The 17,540-nt window shown below is 36.8% G+C and overlaps 2 protein-coding genes across 6 annotated transcripts in view; one reads left to right on the forward strand and one right to left on the reverse strand.

Moving 5' to 3' along the window:
- LOC136254037 (3-ketoacyl-CoA thiolase, mitochondrial-like) overlaps window positions 1-17,073 on the forward strand; it is a 20,015-nt gene extending 2,942 nt beyond the window's left edge. The window contains exons 3-8 of the mRNA XM_066046691.1: window positions 12,923-13,039; window positions 14,394-14,541; window positions 14,940-15,112; window positions 15,720-15,920; window positions 15,972-16,068; window positions 16,825-17,073. Coding sequence (XP_065902763.1) covers window positions 12,923-13,039; window positions 14,394-14,541; window positions 14,940-15,112; window positions 15,720-15,920; window positions 15,972-16,068; window positions 16,825-16,964 — 876 coding nt within the window. The 3' untranslated portion in view covers window positions 16,965-17,073. The remainder of the gene's footprint in view (window positions 1-12,922; window positions 13,040-14,393; window positions 14,542-14,939; window positions 15,113-15,719; window positions 15,921-15,971; window positions 16,069-16,824) is intronic.
- On the reverse strand, window positions 1,679-10,268 carry LOC136254036 (uncharacterized). 5 transcript variants are annotated; one of them, XM_066046688.1, is made up of 4 exons: window positions 9,729-10,268; window positions 9,269-9,346; window positions 8,929-9,218; window positions 1,679-6,120 (listed from the first exon to the last, which is right to left on the reverse strand). In XM_066046688.1, exons 3-4 carry the CDS (start codon window positions 8,984-8,986, stop codon window positions 4,541-4,543), a joined length of 1,638 nt encoding a protein of 545 aa, XP_065902760.1. In that variant the 5' UTR covers window positions 8,987-9,218; window positions 9,269-9,346; window positions 9,729-10,268; the 3' UTR covers window positions 1,679-4,540. The 5 variants fall into 5 exon arrangements, with proteins under 5 accessions (XP_065902760.1, XP_065902759.1, XP_065902762.1 ...); XM_066046687.1 differs by having other exon boundaries at window positions 9,392-10,268; XM_066046690.1 differs by lacking the exon at window positions 8,929-9,218.
- Window positions 17,074-17,540: the final 467 nt, after the last annotated feature.

Below are 17,540 nucleotides of genomic sequence, written 5' to 3' on the forward strand. Positions count from 1 at the left end.
TGGTCTTTCTGGATGACATGCTGTAAGTAAGCATTATGGCTGTCAAGTTAACGAGGAAGTTACACACTTTTATTGCTCATTGGTAGGACCATCTTTGGACTTAAGAGTGTAATTAAAGACATTCCTCTTACTGTGATTCATTTAGTCACGTGATTATTGCATAAGAGTAGTTGAAGTATTACAAATAACTCAAGTACTACTTTCTTAGAAAAATTATTTCATGTACTAGGAAAGGTAGTTGCAATAACTGGTAAGTGATCTTGCAGATGGAATATTTATTTCTTCCTGGGCTCCAGGAAAGCAGCAGTTATTGTCCCCAAATGTGGGCATGGTTTGAAAGTGGTTGCAGGTTCCATACTCTTTCCCAGAGCTCCATTCAATAATAGCCAACTAACAGTCAAGACTTATTGCTCACCATCAGCATGATTCATTATGCATGCTAATCATAATGTACTTATTGATGCACTGTGAAGTTACTCTGGTTGTTTTGAATGTTGTCTGAAATTTGTACCTCAAATATATTTCATGATGGTTTGCTTTGGCTGTATGCAACACCATACAAACACTGGCCCTGCTAGACTGCACAATTCTGAATTCCAGTGGACATTGGACTTTTGGCCAATGATGTAGCTGTAATTCTTGTTTGCAATATTCTCCATTAGTATAGCTGCCTTAAGTCAGGAAACCCGTATGTGCTGGATTAACCGATTCACTGAAATACAGTATACATCATGGGATGTTTGCTTGCTTTATTGCTTGTTCAAATGCACAACTACGCACCCCATAGGAATCTGAAGAGCAAGATTACTTGCAGTCATAAGTGAGTTTAAACGAAAAACTCTGATGCAAGTACTTATAGTCCAGTCCAGTGATTATTAAAATTTGTCTAGTAAGTTGTTTATATGTGGGTACATACCTGGGTGTTAACACAGTACATACATACCTTTATGAAATTTTAATGCTATAGTACTGTCTGTTGTTTTGCATGCATGCTTGTGTACATGTGCACTTGACAGTATTTGGCATCATGGGCAGCAAAAAGGGGGGCTCCCCTCAGAATGATATCACACCGAAATTATCCTTCTTGGAGTGGGGCTGAAAACCGTGATAAAGATCAAGATACTCTAATAAAGCAGTCACTCTAATAAAGCAGTCCCAGTATTGGAGCAGTGTTTAGCTATGTAAGGATTTTTATATAGTTTATCAGCTATAACTATGTAGCTGGTGAGGTAGGCAGCTATTATCAGCTGGCTGTGACCTTTTTTTTTTTTTTGGTCTCACCTTACCAAACCAGAGACAATGTAGTGCCTCAGTTCATTTCTGGCCCTGGTCAGCCCCCCTCATATCAAGTACTTCCTCCGCCACTGTTTGGCCTGATTGCATGCATGCATTTTCCATAGCTGTTGCATATGTACCATCACATGTGTACAACTTGCAAGCAGTTTAGCAGCTGAGCAACTCCATGCTATCTTAACTGTTACAGAGAAGCCATAACATAAATAGCAGAAGTTTTTTGACTGATGTTCGGTGATGTTTCTTCACCTGTGACCTCCACCTGATCCATTTGCAAGGAGATTCATCATCAAACTCAGCTATACCTGTAATGTCCTGTTCTGCAGTTGTAGAATGCCACATATTTGTCATAATGAAGTATAGTTGAAGCCATTTAACAAGTTGTCAATAGTAGTTTTGGTACAATTTTCAAATACCAATTAAACTGGCAGTTTTCATATTGTATACAATACGCATGTATACTGAAAGCCACAAACTGCGTGGGTACATTTTGTCTGTTTTCTTACAAAAACAATTAACTGCATGTATGATTATCGTCAGCAAATGACAACAACATACGCAATGCTGTCGTATACATAATAACAAACTACACACATGCAATACAGCAAAATAGCCTATTGCTTTGTTGCTATTAAACTAAGTGTGTAATATGTGCAAGGCTTTGCGGTCATTTTAAGAGTGCTCAAAATTTTCACAAAGGTTAGTACAACAATAAAAAATACCCTATACATGTACGTTAGCATGGAACACTCTAATAGCCTATATACTGTATGTATGCACTGTAAAAAGAGTTGGTACACAGATACCGTACCACTAGCTGGTTACTGTATATAAAGCTGTAGCTGCTCTATCATAACTCCTTCATTAGAAAAAGCTTCATCATGGCAAATCCTCACTTCAATACTGGAGGTACTCTCTTTTACAGGTAGCTGTTGAAAGAACCACGGCATTCCCGGCCGGTTGCAGCAGTTGTTTTCACTGGGACATTTTTTGCTGTCCCACAATGGGTCATTGGAATGGAGTGTAGTGGCATCATGAATCCCAGCGTTACCTGATTCACAGTAGTAGTCATTGCCGATATATGGAGGAGGAGTTGTTCCAGGAAATTTGGCACAAGGACAGTTATATCGGTTTTTCTGTTGAATATATTCATAATCTTCACTCAGTCCTACAGCATAAGTCCATACTGTATATGCTTGCGAGGGTTACCATATGTGATGGACACTCCATCAACATAAACACCATCAAGTGATGTTGATACAGTTACCTCTGGTGTATAATCTCTGTAACCGAATGCAGCATAGCCGTATGGGTAAAACCCATCCATGCTCCCCTTTTGGTAACCTTTCATCATCCCACATATTCTACTAAAACTTGTGCCATCAGTTGTGAAGTGTGCAGAATAGCAACCAGCAGCTGAGCCTCCTGTACATAAAGAATTGTGGTTGAGATTTTTATTCCATCCTGGTGGACAATTATCTCTACTAGTGTCCAGGTCAGCAATCCTCATCCAACCTCCCTTGTGACTACCACACTGTAAGTTCATATCACAGTAGACAAGCTGTACCTTGTTTGTTTTGATTACATATAATCCAGACTTGTAGTGACTAGCTGGGTTCTTCTCATATATATCATCACATGAGGTTCCAGGATGATCTAGTTCTAGTCCATACTTAGTAGTACAAGTTGTAGGGTCATCACTAACAACTTGATCCAGTAAAGCTGTTACTATGATGGTGTAATATACTACCAACATCTTCATCTTACAAGAGGACGTTGACGTACACGTATAATTTGTGTTGTGCTGAAGTGGCTGTCACATGACAGGATGTGGTTTTGTAATGTGTTTACCTTATTTGTATTTGTGTATTACTATCACGAACCACAATGGCATAACAGGGAACACCCATGTTTTTTTTTGTAAAAATCCAATGGCGGTTTTCCAGGTCCTTGCAATGCAAAGCATCATGCGCTTTACAAGCATGTGCATGTGCAGTTGTTCTTTAGTGATGACTACTGACTCACAGGACTTTACGCATACCTATGTATACAACTTAACAGCCACAGAACATTACAGTTGTGGTTAATGAACTGTGCATATTAAACAATATTAGCACATGACACTTTGCATTGTAAGAACTTGGAAAACCACGATAATAGAACACATACAAAACTACCACAGAAGGTATCCTTTATCTTTGGCGTTTCTTTGCAAGAGTATGTGGATATCAAGTGAAAAAAAAACTGTATCAAACAGGTAGTACTGACTGTTTAATAGGGTTCCCCCTAAAATTACGAGCACTGTCCAAAATGTTACCATTAGAAACAAACATCATACATGATAAAAATCATGAAATGGAATAGTCTTTGTGCATCTAGCTTCAGTTCAATTCCAGAGATGAAAACATGATAGCACTCACTGTCAATTGGATATTGAATTTATCTTCATAACCCCATGTTTGGTCTGCCTACCTACCTGACTGCCGTCACCAAAATTGAAGCTGCACATGTTCCGTGGTCTACTCAATGGCAAACACGTGATGCATAGAAGTATATACATTCATGTGTTACCCAAACGATTATTTAGTGATCATTCATCATAGAAAATAGTTTATTAACAATCAACTCCTTGCAATTTTGTGACTACACTCAGCTTGACTAAGAAGATGAATCCCACAAAAACGTAATGCTACATGTTGGTCAATATAATGAGCCAAAGCAAGATCCTACATGAACTTTTGGTCAAAGTGCACCGTATCTTTGAACTGGTTGGGCATCAAAGCCATTAGCAAAACCGTGTTCCCATGATATAACGTATCATTCAGAGATGTGCCCAGGTTTAGAATAGTGGTGGCTACAAGAGACAGAGATGAGTCCTGAAATGTTGTGTGGGGCCTTAACTTGTGTATGGCAGAGGTGAATTTGTAGTGGTTGTTGAGTGGTAGTGGTTGTTGAGTGGTAGTGGTGGCTATTTCATTTTGAGTGGTGGTCAGTGCCGACCACTGTGGGTACATCCCTGATCATTGTATTATAGCTATATCAAGATGCGAGTTAAACCCTTTGCAGCACCTTTAAATGCCCACACTAAAGCAATATATACTGTATGTTTAATACACAATACAATTACTCTAGTAGATACATAGCTATTGTGTGTTAACATGATACAACTACTATGCATGTGTATGTCAACAAGTTCAGTCCATACAACAATACATACACAACTATTTATGCATTACCTCGGTGATACCTACACAATCTTTTCATAATGTCGGTTGATGTGGTATTTGTACAGGGTGTAGAAGCAGTAGAATGGTATTAAGATCCCTAATGTAAATAGCAAGCTCACTACTATTGCTATAGATATTATGATAGTTTGAAAGTTGCTTAAAACAAAAAAAACTATGCAGACAGCTGCTAGACAGGTTGCTGTGGTTCTCACAGAAGTCATCAGCTCGCATTCCTCTGTACTATAATCAGGCAAAACAGCTCCAATCATAAACCCAATGAATGCCAATATTAGAAATGGTGCCAAAAGGTAAGCCAGTGGTTCCTTTACAATTAACCCACAACAATAATATTTGCAGCGGTCTTTAACTGAAGAACCTGGGCTTATGGGTGGTTGTGATTTGTTAATCCTTTTTGCTTTGTACAAAGGAGTAAACCAGCCCATATTGCTTAATATGTACTGAATTGTTGAAGCGACAGGAAGGAAAAATCCACAGAATATCATATAACATGTGAAGGAAGAAGATCTGTAATTACCGATCTCTGATTGATTCCCACAATATCCGGATTCATTCCTTTTTATAGCAGAGTTGTCAGCGTATATCCGAACTGTAATGATGGCTAATGTTACCCAGTATATTATTACCAATATGATAGCATACACTATTCCAACTGACAATGGGGTAATATATTTGCGTTGGTTGGTATTTTCATTCTGATCATCAGTATTGGAATTATGATCCTGGTTGTTATGATCCTGGTTGTTATGATCCTGGTTGTTATGATCCTGGTTTTTATGCAAAAGTATAACAGTTTTCAACAACATCCCTATGTAATTCAACTTTGTATAGATAATGTCTGTCACTATGTTGTACATTAACAATGCAAAGTCTAGTTCAGCAAATTTTCTATTAAACGTCCATCCTCTGTCATCAATAAAACCGTACAAAGCACAAATCATGGACGAGTAAATCAGGATTTCTCCAATTAAGCCAATTATAAACTTAGTAACTATATTTCTATGTTTCTTTATGATATTTCCAAAAATGTTTTGATTTTGATATCCTTCCATGTTGTGGCCTTGTTCAATGTTAATGTACTGCTCTATATGATCACTAGATATTGGCAGAAGGGGCGTGTCTTTACTTTGGTATTGCTTAACATACCTCCTGTATTTAATGCAGTAGCACACAATTGGTACTACTGTTTTCATGAAGAGACCAGTAGAAGATATTAGTATGCACATCACATCATAAGTAACATATTGACGTTTGATTGCAAACTTTACTGTTGTATACACAAAGTTGGACAGGTAAAAAATAATCAAAAGGATGTTGTAACGACGCTTCCATCTCTTTCCAAAAGGAAATGTATTAGTAGAAACCATTATCTCTATGAGTGTCTTACCACTTTTTGCTATTTCTGTTGTTGAGTCATGCAAGTAGTTGGTGAATTTTGCTTTTAATGGTTCTTTAGTTGCTTGTTGATTCTCTGTTGCTGGACTTAATTGAGCATCTTCTAATTTACTCACCATGTCTAATTCATGATCTTCCTTTGCCATGTTTTGCTTTTTCAGTATGTTTCTTTCTCCTGTACACAATACTACAATGGACGGTAGAATACGCTGTTGGTCTATTCCTTGTTTATATAGTACAAGTACACGAAAAAATTTGGAATTTTCAACTAGAGTAGGGACGACAGTACATTGATAAAAAGTACTGAAACAAGTGCATAGGAGTAGTGAACAATACTAAAATACAGTTAAATAATAAGACGTGTTATATCCCTACTGTGCATTTCCAAATTTTTTCGTGTACTTGTTTGTTAACTTTTTTTATAAATAATTTTATTATAGCTGGTGACCCCACGCATACCGCATCTGAAAAGGCACCGCGTGCCCCAGCTATATCAATTATCGTGTGAAAAGTGAAGTTACCATTACACTTCGTTGTCAGCTATGTTCAACCCGTTACACGGCATTTTAATCAAGAACTTGTTGAAAGCATTTCGGGTCGATCTGAAAGCTTGTTTGGGTTTAGTTTTGCCTCACCAATACTGCCTCATCGTTGTAAGGGAAAATTGAGGCTGATGTTTGGGTGATATTATTTTGTGGGCCACGCCTACTCCTTTGTGGTCCCTACTATACAGTTACTATCGTACTGTGTGATAAGCCCTACTCTACCTTTTACACATTCGTTAGCTATAACTTTGTTAACAATGATATTACCAAATAAGCTATGCTTTCTTTGTACCTGTCGTAGGTTAGCTATACAGTACACATTGATCATTGTAGTGGGAATATGGTGGAACACAATAAGTAATTGTTGCACATAAGGACGATGCTGCTGGAGTGACTGACAACTGACAAGGAATTGTGACAAAACATAATATGCAGGGTTTCTATGAGATTATGCACTTAATACATTATTATTCATGCATTGAATTAGAAGTTTTGTATATGCATTTTACACTTAATAGTGTTAACAGCTTTAGATAGTTATTTGACTATTCCAATCATGTATGTATATGGTTTTGTGGACTTGTGTAGACAATAGTAAGCACATGCAAGGATACATAAAGAAGTGTTAATACTGTAATAGCGAAGAATGTGCTAGTCTCAAAGAAATGCATTTAGAAACGCAAGCAGTTAAACCTAGCTGCTAAACAACAAACACACTAATACTAAACAAGATGTCTTACGCGTGTATCTTGTCGATGATGTACGATAGGTCCTATATAAACCAAACGTCAAATCACAAACGTATTCTAAAAGTTTGGTGTGATAACACGTGTATTCACAATGATTATGGAAGCCCTATTGATATGGAAGCCCTACTGATGAGCAATGGCCACGATAAAGAAGGATCAAAGGAAAATCAGTAAGCAATAGCGCATACATTGTAGGATATTTAAAATACTAAAAGTTTCATCTCCATGAAATTCGAAGCATTTCCGCCAAAGAAGTAAGGCTGTAGCTGTAGCCAATTTTCCGCTACGCTTGACTGAACGCATCAGGCAGGCAGGCAGGCAGGCAGGCAGGCAGGCGGGCGGGCAGGCAGGCAGGCAGGCAGGCAGGCAGGCAGTAGAAAATTCGCGAAAATATATATTTTTTAAAATTTCGTAGTACCTAATGGAAAATGCTTCTGGTCGTTTTGAAGGGTTATACCTGACCAATACTGTCAAGTGGCTGTGAAGGGTTTGCAAAGATGATTTTGGCTTGATTTATCTTCGTAGACCATGCCCACATCTTTGTCGTCCCTACCATACAGTGCTATCGTACTGTATGATTTACCAAGAGGGTGGCTATTACTAATGTATTAGTGCACTTTCAGTTTTAATATGGTCAGTTGTAATAAGCACTGTATGAAAGGAAAGGATGTATAGACCTTCCACATTTATAAAAATTTAACCATAACACAGTGACTCACTAATGTGGTGGTCTTTCAAAGTTCAGAGTACCCTCACTTCAGTGTTTAAGTGATCTCTAAAGGCTGACTGTTAGGTTAGGGGGGAACCCTTGTATGTGTGCATACTCGGAGTTGTATACCTGTGCATTTGTATGTATTTTGAAGTGTTATTTGATCTATAGTGAAGTATTTTGTGATCTGTAGTCTCATGATTTTAACCAATATAAATTAGTGGTGTGCGATATAGGATATTTTCCTATCACGATTATAGCACACGTTATATCACGATATGATATATATCACGGTATACAAACTCATCACTCAGCTTGTGTATTTACACTGATGACACTTGTAGCAGTGATGTACTAGAAGTACAATACATCATGGTACATGACTAGCACACAACATTTGCAAGCTCTTTTATCAAAAAAAGTACAGTGTGCAATGATATCTTGGGTACATTATTCTCTAATTATAGCTAAAATCTATACCTAAGCTTATATCACGATATGAAGATTCTATATAATATCACGATATAGAAAATTTTATCACGATATTTCAATATATATCACATATCGCACATCACTAATATAAATATACCTATATACTTTACTATATCATTACGAATGGTTGGAGAAAGTTCTTGTTAAGCACACTCAACATACATACCATGCTGGAAGTAGGGGCATGCTCCCCCCTTTAATGGAAATAGGTATAGTTAAATATGTCGTAGAATGGAAAGAGAAGAAATTTTTAATAATGGCTGTGTATATAATGGCTACAAGATTGGGTTAGGAAGCATGAAATTTTTTGAAAACCAACTATAATAAGATTGAATTGTAGGGCAAAAGGTGGAGTGGACTGCAAGAACAAAAATAACTATCAAGAGATATTGTGGCTTTTATATGAAATGAACAATGCCCATAGAGTATATTTCTTGCCTCCCATCTCCCATTCTTTAAGCTAGCAGGTAGTTGTAAAGTATCTTATAGCCACTGCTGACCTTTGTTCTCTTTTGTGCCCAATATTTTGTTTTCCACTGGTGTGAGGTGTAGATTCATGGATGATATATCAATGGTTCCTTTTTTTAACTGACGATAGTATTCATTAGTGCACACAATAAAATTAGAACTGGATTTCTGATCAGATAAATTTTACTGGAGCATCATATAGTACAGTAGTACAGTGTATTAGGGATTATGAAGGTTTGGGCATACTTCCTTTTTTCACCACTTTTGGCTATTGCCTGTTTCACAACTTTTTTCTTTGATCCCTTAGTCTTGGATTTTGTTTCTAGACAGATTTAGTACACGTTTCTGACTTTCTATATCAACAGGCTTTACCATCTCACAGATCCCTGGTGGAATAGCATCTTGAGAGGTCAAGAGGTTAAATGTACAGTGTCCTTTACTCGGAGGGTCCTTTAAGAGAGATGACATGTTTGTTTTATTACTCATTCAACATACCCAACATCCCAAAGAAATCCGAGGAGCTCAATTATTTGCAGCCATAAGTAAGGGAAAAAAATTCATGCACTGCTAATAAATCCAGTCCAGTGATCCGTCTCACTTTGTAAGATGATAATTTATAGGTACATGATAAATTGAAAGCAGTGTGTACAGTAATAAACTGTATAACAGTAAACAAATGATATTCTTAAGCAAGATACACTGTACAAACCTACATACTAACAGTATAATGGGTTAGCATTCAGTAACCACCAGCTGGTTACTGTATATAAAGCTGTAACTGTTCTTTCATAACACTTTCATTAGCAAAACCTTCATCATTACAAATCCTCACTTCAATACTGGAGGCACTTTCTTTTACAGGTAGCTGCTGAAAGAACCACGGCATTTTAACTACACCCAACACATTTTAACTGCTGCCTTTTATAAGCTCAGTACTGTTGACAAGTATTTCTATATTTGTTCATCCTTATCTCATGATCATCAACAGCAGCAAGGTATTCTACCTTATTTTGGATTACAGGAAGAGCATAAATATATTTTACATATCAGTCTGATAATGGTTAGAAAGTAGATTCCCAGGTTTAAATTGTAGGGGAAAGTTTAGCAGTTAGTATTCATGGTCACATGACATTCTACATGTTGGAGTGTGTCATCATACTGAGATCATTAAAGCATGGAATGGGCTAGAAATGGACTCGGAACTTGCTCAAAATGTTATAGTCTTAAACACGTTCTTTCTATGCTCTACTTATAGCACATTTGTCACTTTAGCACTGTAAACAAACTGAGAGACCATCTTCATGAGATACCATTGGTGAGGTGCTGTTTCTTTAGTTTTCAGGTTCAAAAGTGGAGATGTGAGAATGATATACATGTGAGAATGATATACATGTGTAGCTGTGACTGCTTATTTTGCTTGTCTTGACTGAGTTATACAATAGGTGTAGGAGCACGTCTAGTTTTCTACAGCAAAAATCAGAGGTGATTGCAGCTAAATCATTAAGGAGCGTGGTCACCATCTTCTGACCATTTGAAGGCTTGTCTTGATTGTTTAAGGGGCGTTGTCATTATGCTATTGTTTTTTTAAGTGCAGCTACTCCCTCTTACAGTAGTGTATGTGCTTTAAATGTTCTGTGGCGTTAATGTATTCTCCTTCAAGGAAATTGTTAATATGAATGTCTCGCTATGGTTTTGTTGTATGGACCATGTACTTGAAGATATAAAGAAAGGCAAAGTGGAAAAAGCAGACACTTTTTGGAACCAAAAGGCACAGAGTTTGTTATTGTAGCCGTGCACTGTTTCATGTGGCATCTAGCCTTGCAACCATGGTCAAAGAGTATAACTAGTACTAGATCCAGTGTTAAAAAACCAAGAAAATACATATAGAAGTTTGAAAATTGAATATAAAAAAATAGCCAAAACACAATTTTCACACTCTTCTGCTTTTTGTATTTCCATTATGGCTTTCAATTAATGATAGCAGTTTTGCTCAGACTGTTAGCAAGTCCTTTTTTATTCTCTCTGTGTTGTGGTCACATCATCATGAATCAGATCACAATCACTTTTTGTGTATTATCAAAGAAGAAGTGAACTAGATCAGAGAGTAGTGAAAATATCACAAATTATTGTGTAACTATAGAGGATCCTAATCCTACACACACAGAGTGATCCTACTCAAACAAATGTCAGATAAAATGTCTAACTCAGCAAATAACATGATAAAAATATTTTGTCATGAGGTATGTGTACACAGTAAGATGGCTTAATTGGAGAAACCTTTTAGCTGATTAATTAGCTGTATGTAACTAGACTTTTAAAAGTTTGGCTTTGGTAAAAGAATTTACTATGTAGATAACAGATATTGAGGATTATACTTTGTTGAAATGCTGCACGTTTACCATACCCCAAGTCCCCAATTACAGTATATAGTAGGTAATACCAGTCCAACAGGGCAGTTGGTGGTATTGGACAACATACATATGTAACAGTATGACACTACAACAACCTGGGTACGTGTGTATAAGCACCTTGTATACAGTACGTTGTAATGTGGAGGTGTTACATAATACTGAGTAGTATAAAAGTTTTAATTACTGGAGGGGTGGAGAATTTTAATGAATTTGACGAATTGCATTGCAGTGTTGTCAAAAAATTTCCTATCAAAATTTTACATTTAGCAGGCATTTTGACCAAAATTTTACTCATCAAAATGCCAAATCATCAAAATTTTCTGACTTCATTCAATTTTTATGCTTTTCAGTGTATTATTGTAAGCAGGAGCTTATGAGCCACTGAAGGCGGTGAAGGAGCATGAAACTGAGTTCCATGGCAATACAAATTACGTCACTGTGTTTGCTTTACGTCATGCGCAAATGGCACTCCAGCCGCGAAGTAGAGACGATGAGTTCATCACCATTGAAGAAGAGAAAGACCTCGAGGAAGACTCAGCCAACTTTACCATTGCCATTGGTCACTGGTCACGTGCAATTTCGTATACAGCTTCAAATAACGAGATTTTACTTTTCTGATTTCGATTGTGATAGCACCTGGCAGGCAGTGTAAGTTTCATGCTCCTTTGCCGCCTTCGGCAGCTCATAAGCTCCTGCTGTAAGTTTTCTGCTAGTTTGGCATTAATCAGGTAATACAGGTATTCACTGACATATCAAATATTGACAAGCACTGACAGATGTACAGTAGAGCCAGATGTATGTACTGTAGGGTTGAAGAAGCCATCCAATGGGGGAATTGTAGTATTCATGCAAGCTAACTAATCTCTTTTTAAATTCATAAGTTTACAAACATGTATGGCTAAAGTAGCGATTAAATTTGTACTTCAAGCTAACCTTGTTTAAGCACTTTTTATTGTAACGAGACCCCCCTTTTAGGGATCCCTGTGAGATCCCTAAAATTCCTTGCACTTATTTGACTTTAATTCAACAATAGTGAACTTTTATAACATCACACCTCAGAAAGAAATGGCACCAGAAGCATGGGGCTATAATCGTATGACAAATGAGCATCCTATACTAAAGGTGTCATGAAGGTGTTGTCAATAATTTTCAATCTTCATGACCACAATTATACAGTACTACCAAACTGTATGATCCGTTTTCATGGTTATATTGTACAAACCCTTCTTCACTGATTTGATATTTATCAATGTAAATTTATGTGTCAATAATTGTGGTCACCACTTTAATAATAAGACTACCTCACTGTAGTGACCTTGTCAAGTAGACCCTCAAAGATGTCTAAGGTATATATTTCTTGACTTCCACTAATAGGACCACCTCACATTTCATGTAGTTGTGCTAACAAAACCTCATTGATAGGATCACCTGTGGGATTAAAAATATGGCTTCAATTACAAGGTGGTCTTATGTTTGGGGCCTACTACTTGATCATTAGCACTGATATATTTGGTGCTTGAATATATATAGTTCACCGTGTTCATAAATGTACCAATACGTACGTATGTACACACACGTGCTGTTGTTTAGTAATTTTCAACTGTTTCATTTGTAGGAGATCAAGCTAGGAGAAGCTAACATAGTGCTCACTGGAGGTACGGAGAGTATGAGTCAAGCCCCCTATGCTGTGAGGAATGCACGCTGGGGATCCCCCTTGGGAGTGGACCTGAAGGTAATTAAATTGCAGCACTATACACTACGTATATGTTGTGTGTGTATTAGTAAATCACTATATTGGCATGGGCAAGACTATTTAGCAAATTTGTCAAATTCATTTTCTGAAGTTTTATTTGTGTAAACTAGGCCTACAGCAAATATTTGATTCGTTTGGATATTTGTTTGTTAAGATTTTATCTGGATACCAAATTTACCATTTGGATATTTGTTTACTAGTAAATTACAAGTGTTTACAGTGGAAGTGGTGTTGGTTACCAGCTATGTTTCTACAAGATGGACTGTTCAGCCATGTAAAATTACAACCACCATTAATTTTGCATATATTTCAGAGGGAAAGTGGCCATGTATGTAGCTGAATTCTAACACTTTGCACTAATCAAAATGTTACCAAATAGTTCAGTATTCATTTGTTAAGACATCCTTTAAGAGATAATTTCCAATTGTACAATTTCTCCCATTCATGTCAGTAAACCTCCCAAGTCTTGACTTGACATCATGTACAGTATATATAGTAGATCCTCGGTTATCTGAACCCCAATGTGTCTCAGGCAACGGTAAAAGTGTTCAGATAAGTAAATAGTTTGGATAACTGAAGTCCATACATTTTTACACAGAGCTCTGTTGAAATACTCTAATAGAACATACACTTGTACTCAAAATATTCTAATAAAATAATTTCGGATAAACAAGGGAAGGGTCTACTGTATATGCTATGAATGGTTATACACACATTGTGTGTAGATTTCAAGTTCTAATTTAGACTGGTTGTACGTACATGTACCTTTTAAGAGGTCACACATGTTGAGGGTGTTCTGTATTCCTGGCTAGGAATTCTGAATGATGGTAAAGCATTTCTACTGGCTGTAAACATTTTCCTAACCATGTCTGCCAAATGTGGGTCTGACTCAATTATTGTACTCTTTTCTGCCAGTGAGTATTTTAACTATGTAGCCACAACTGTACAATTTATCCTGTAGAATTGTCCTGCTTTGTAGTAAGAAGTACCAAAAATAACCGAAACACAGATCCCACGTGCACTGACTTCCATTTCTAATCCTCATAAGTACGTATTATTGAGTCTATGAATACACAAATAAATAAATTTATAAAAAGCTTTAAGATTGTACTACAGTTTGGTAGGATTCAACTATACCTTAATATGTACACTCTCCAGTAGTTTTGTCAAAATTGTGAGTACTGGTCACTTTATTTTACTGTGAAGCAGCCAGTTTAGCTATTGCCTACTATTGTGAGCAGAATTACCTGGATTGTCATTTTTTATCTCAGAGAGTCCTCTAAGATGAGGCTCCAGTGTAGTACTGCATTATTGTATTATTTTTTCACTCAAGATGGAGGACACGTTGTGGTCATCACTCACAGACTCATACTGTAAACTACCGATGGCATTGACTGCTGAAAAACTTGCTGACAAGTATGGTATCACTCGGGAGGACTGTGACCGCTTTGCGTTAGCCAGTCAACAACGCTGGACAAATGGTCAGCACCATTGTATTAGTTTATTCAACAGGATTATGTGTTGTATACTGTGTTGATGATTCATTGACTCATTTGTGTTTCAATACTGTCATTGCTCACTCCTCACTCCCTTACCAACAACAAACCATTCAGCATATGGAGCTGTCATAGAAAAATTTAAAGGAGTACATATTGTATAATTATTTAAAATTGACACTGCAGTTTTGAAAGCATATGCAACCTTTAAATTGTTTATAAGAACCAGTGCTTTAATATGTGCAATTACGTTTTGTTTAGCTATCACACAGACAGTTACATGTTTTACAAATTTTGCTCAACTACATCAGTAAAAAGTCTTACTAATAGTACTGCATTCTAGAAATGTTTTGGACCTATTAGAATTGGTTACTTTCCATTAGCTCACAAAAATGGCTACTTTAATGAGGAACTGGTACCAATGGAGGTGAAGGGTAAGAAAGGGAAGGAGCCATTTGTTGCTGATGAACATCCTCGTGAAGCATCGTTTGAGAAACTGCAACAGCTCAAACCAGTCTTCAAGGAAAATGGTGTAGTGACTGCTGGGAATGCATCAGTGAGTGACTTGAGTACTTTCATGTAATCTTGCAGTGTTCAAGAACCTGCTGTATGAAGCTGCTATACGGCAGCTCATTTCTGCTATATACACTACTGTACATCTAACTGTTCTGTTAACATTTTATGCAAAATGTTCATGTACATATAAGGGACTGTAGCTATTTACAAGGAATGTAATTACAATTTACGGTTACTTTTCAGTCCTTAGAAATATTATTGAATTATGATTGCATTATGCTATGCTGCACGCGGTGGGAACTCTACAGATGCTTTCAGTATGAAATTTCATGGACAAAATTTCTGCTAGCATTTGGTACCAGCTGATTTCAACAAATTTTACTTTTATTAGGTCCTTTTTCAGAGGTACTATGGGCTTTAGAAAGTGTCCTTTATGGATTTTATATGGAGAGTCCTTTAAGATTGCTTCTGCTGTATATAGTATGTAGGTGATTTGTGTGGAAAACCAGCAATCACTAAAACTCAGTTTTGTTCACTGCTTACAGTACCTCATACATAGCATACATGATAACAAATAAGAATATTGTTAATGAATGTTATATAACTTATTGCACAACACACATACCTATACTTACATTTTTCCTTAGGGTATTTGTGACGGTGCAGGTGCTGTAGTTTTAGCCAATGAGGAGGCAATAAACAAACACAACCTCACCCCATTGGCCAGACTGGTTGATTACACAGTGGTGGGTGTTGACCCTTCAATCATGGGTATTGGTCCTGCCCCTGCGATCAAGCAGCTGTTGGAGAAACAAGGACTGTCCCTTGACCAGATTGATTTAGTCGAGGCAAGTAGTCCAATGGTATGTATTCAGTATAACATGGACATGATTGTACAGGTCAATGAAGCTTTTGCTGGTCAATCTTTGTCAGTTGCTAAAGAGTTGGGACTAGACATGGAGAAGACTAATGTCAATGGTGGTGCCATTGCTTTAGGTATGTGTGTACATTACTGTATTGTGTTATACATGTGTAGCAAGTGGAGTGGAACCTCTTGTAACAAACTCCAAAATATGAACACAAAAGGATAAACCTCCTCTCATAAGGACAAAAGATTTTAGTAACAGATCTGGCTCTTTGCCTTTTACCTCTGAAAGGGGAAAACCACCTCTACATCACAGCAAAAAAAAAGTGGGTACAATGGTTCCACTGTATTTGTAACCCACAGCAGAAAGTCAGTAATGATACGAGTGCCAATGGTGACTGTTGAATTATAGAGCATTTGATGAGAGATGTGCATTCTATTAAAATATAGTTCTATGTGTACCTTACTTCTCAAATCATACATTTCTCTATAGATGTTTTAAGTGACAAAAACAGTATTTTATCTTGATGAACCCACTTTAATTAGAATAATTTACTTGAACAGTTAAAATATATTTATATAGCAAAAATTTTTCTTGGTCTTGTAAAGACTTGTATTACCCTCATACCCCTGTCAACATGTTCTCATGGACACAACCTGCTTCTGTAAGTCCTACACAGTAGCAAATAAATAAACTCTGTATCCCTTATACAATGAGCTAGAAATCAAGACAGCTTGGCACATACTTGTTGGTGCCAAAGGTGTCCATGTTATACCAGTATTCTTATACTTACATGAAGAACAAATTCCTGTGTATACTGTCAAATTGCATTTTTCCATTTGCTTGGTAGGTTTTATAAAATCACTCAGTGATTGTTTTTTTCCAGGTCATCCTCTTGCTGCAAGTGGGTCACGTATCACAGCCCACTTGGTTCATGAGATGCGTCGAAGGGATATGAAGAGATCTATAGGATCAGCATGTATTGGTGGGGGACAAGGAATATCTCTGTTGCTGGAAAAGTGCTAACTACAGACTGAATTGTAAACTTCTTGAACTGAAAACTGTGCTAGTGGTGTAATTTATATCTGTCATAAAAAAGATTTTGACTTAATAACAATGGTTTTCAGTCATCAAATATGGTTCAGATCATGCAGTCAAATACATTCTTGTACAATTGTTTGAATAAAAACTCCCAAGCCCATCTACCATTTTCCCTTGGTTAAACACGAACCTCAATTATCCAAACTAATTGGGGGAAAAGCGTGTTCATATAATCGAATACTACGTAAAATTGAACTTCCATACATTTATATACAGAGCATTGCTCAACTACTCTAATAAAGCATACACTTGAATACTTTAATTGAGCATCGATTTGGTGTTTGGATAATTGAGGTTCCACTCTAGTATAGATAATCACACATTTAAGTGTAATTACAAAAGTAATTGTACAAGTACTAGTAACAGTACAAGTCAAAATTGCGCGAAGTGAATAACATATTTACCATCCTTAATTACAGTTTGTAGTGTTCATCTGCCCAGCTTCTGAGTGTGTACATCAATATGTTGATGACCTATTGATTACATCACTTTCTTGTTGTA

The sequence above is a fragment of the Dysidea avara genome, chromosome 4 (genome assembly GCF_963678975.1).
Source record: "Dysidea avara chromosome 4, odDysAvar1.4, whole genome shotgun sequence".
Classification (NCBI taxonomy): domain Eukaryota; kingdom Metazoa; phylum Porifera; class Demospongiae; order Dictyoceratida; family Dysideidae; genus Dysidea; species Dysidea avara.

Excerpts from the sequence above, each read along its gene's own strand:
- LOC136254036 (XM_066046688.1), bottom strand. The coding sequence starts at position 8,986 with ATGAATCTACACCTCACACCAGTGGAAAACAAAATATTGGGCACAAAA. Across the intron at positions 6,121-8,928 it reads GGGCACAAAAGAGAACAAAG|TATTGTGTACAGGAGAAAGA; the intron begins GTCAGCAGTGGC and ends CGTCCATTGTAG.